At 48.1% G+C, this 1003-nt stretch overlaps 1 protein-coding gene across 1 annotated transcript in view; it reads left to right on the top strand.

Moving 5' to 3' along the window:
* Window positions 1–1003, top strand: part of LOC103465681 (fibulin-7-like) — a 17653-nt gene that overhangs the window by 6935 nt on the left and 9715 nt on the right. The window contains exon 5 of the mRNA XM_017305136.1: window positions 425–485. Within this exon, the coding sequence (XP_017160625.1) occupies window positions 425–485 (61 nt within the window). The remainder of the gene's footprint in view (window positions 1–424; window positions 486–1003) is intronic.

Below are 1003 nucleotides of genomic sequence, written 5' to 3'. Positions count from 1 at the left end.
GTGTTTTAGATTGTTATTGAAAAACTAATCAGTCACGGCTGATTAGTGGGTGCACTCACAGCTGCACAGCGAACCCATTGATTTTATACAGCAGACAGCCGCTCCTCTCTCTTGCAGGTACTGCGTACCCCAACTAAATCTTTTAGGCCGTACCCCCTTACTTTCACCCCTGGTTATTTCTATAACGATTTGATACAGTAGGAGCTTCCGCACTTCCCATATCTGTGCCCTCTGTCACTTTTTTCAGCAGTTAAAAAGGTTAAATCCGTTCTTAAGGTGCTGTATTATTTGCTAGTMATCTTTTAGCTAACATCTCCTTCATCCAACAGCTTTACTCAACTCAGTCGGTTAGTTTGGGGGGAAACTGTGCAAAGTTCTTTGCGTTTTGCTGGTTTGCTGCCATGATCCTAACACACCTGCGTAGCTCTGCACAGCAGCAGCAAGTCTCCGTTGCTGCMGCACAGGTGTAAACCCAGCACGAGCGTGTCAGCGTTCATGCTGCGTTGAAAGCGGTTCCGAAAAACAGGTTAGGTGTTAAGCTTGTTTACAAGTAGCCTGTAGGATACTGATGTTGTCTATGGTCAGCTACATAGATTCATTTGCCCCCCCCACCCACACCCCCAAATAAGTCGATACCCCCCCTGTTAAACTCGTCTGGAGCCGGGGCTGGTCTTGGAATATGCTAGTGTGCCATCGGAAAGAAAGAAAAAGCCCATTGAGGGAATAACCTGGTCATTCAGTACATTCAGGGCATCAGCTGACCTCATTATTTTGGCACAGAATGTTGCTGACCTTAGACCTAACGGTCTGCAGCAACCCCAGACCACAGCACTGCCTCCACAGGTTTGTACTGTATGCACTAGATATGATGGGTAATCACTTCTCCCACCTCTCAWMCTCCCCTGATGCACCATCACCCTGGAACACGTCACACCATGGACCTTACCACAGGGGCCGCGTTTCATTGGCTAATGCCCATTTCACGTCACAGCGCAGCTACCAC

This window comes from Poecilia reticulata, linkage group LG6 (assembly GCF_000633615.1).
Source record: "Poecilia reticulata strain Guanapo linkage group LG6, Guppy_female_1.0+MT, whole genome shotgun sequence".
NCBI lineage: Eukaryota > Metazoa > Chordata > Actinopteri > Cyprinodontiformes > Poeciliidae > Poecilia > Poecilia reticulata.
This window is presented reverse-complemented; position numbering and strand designations above follow the sequence as displayed.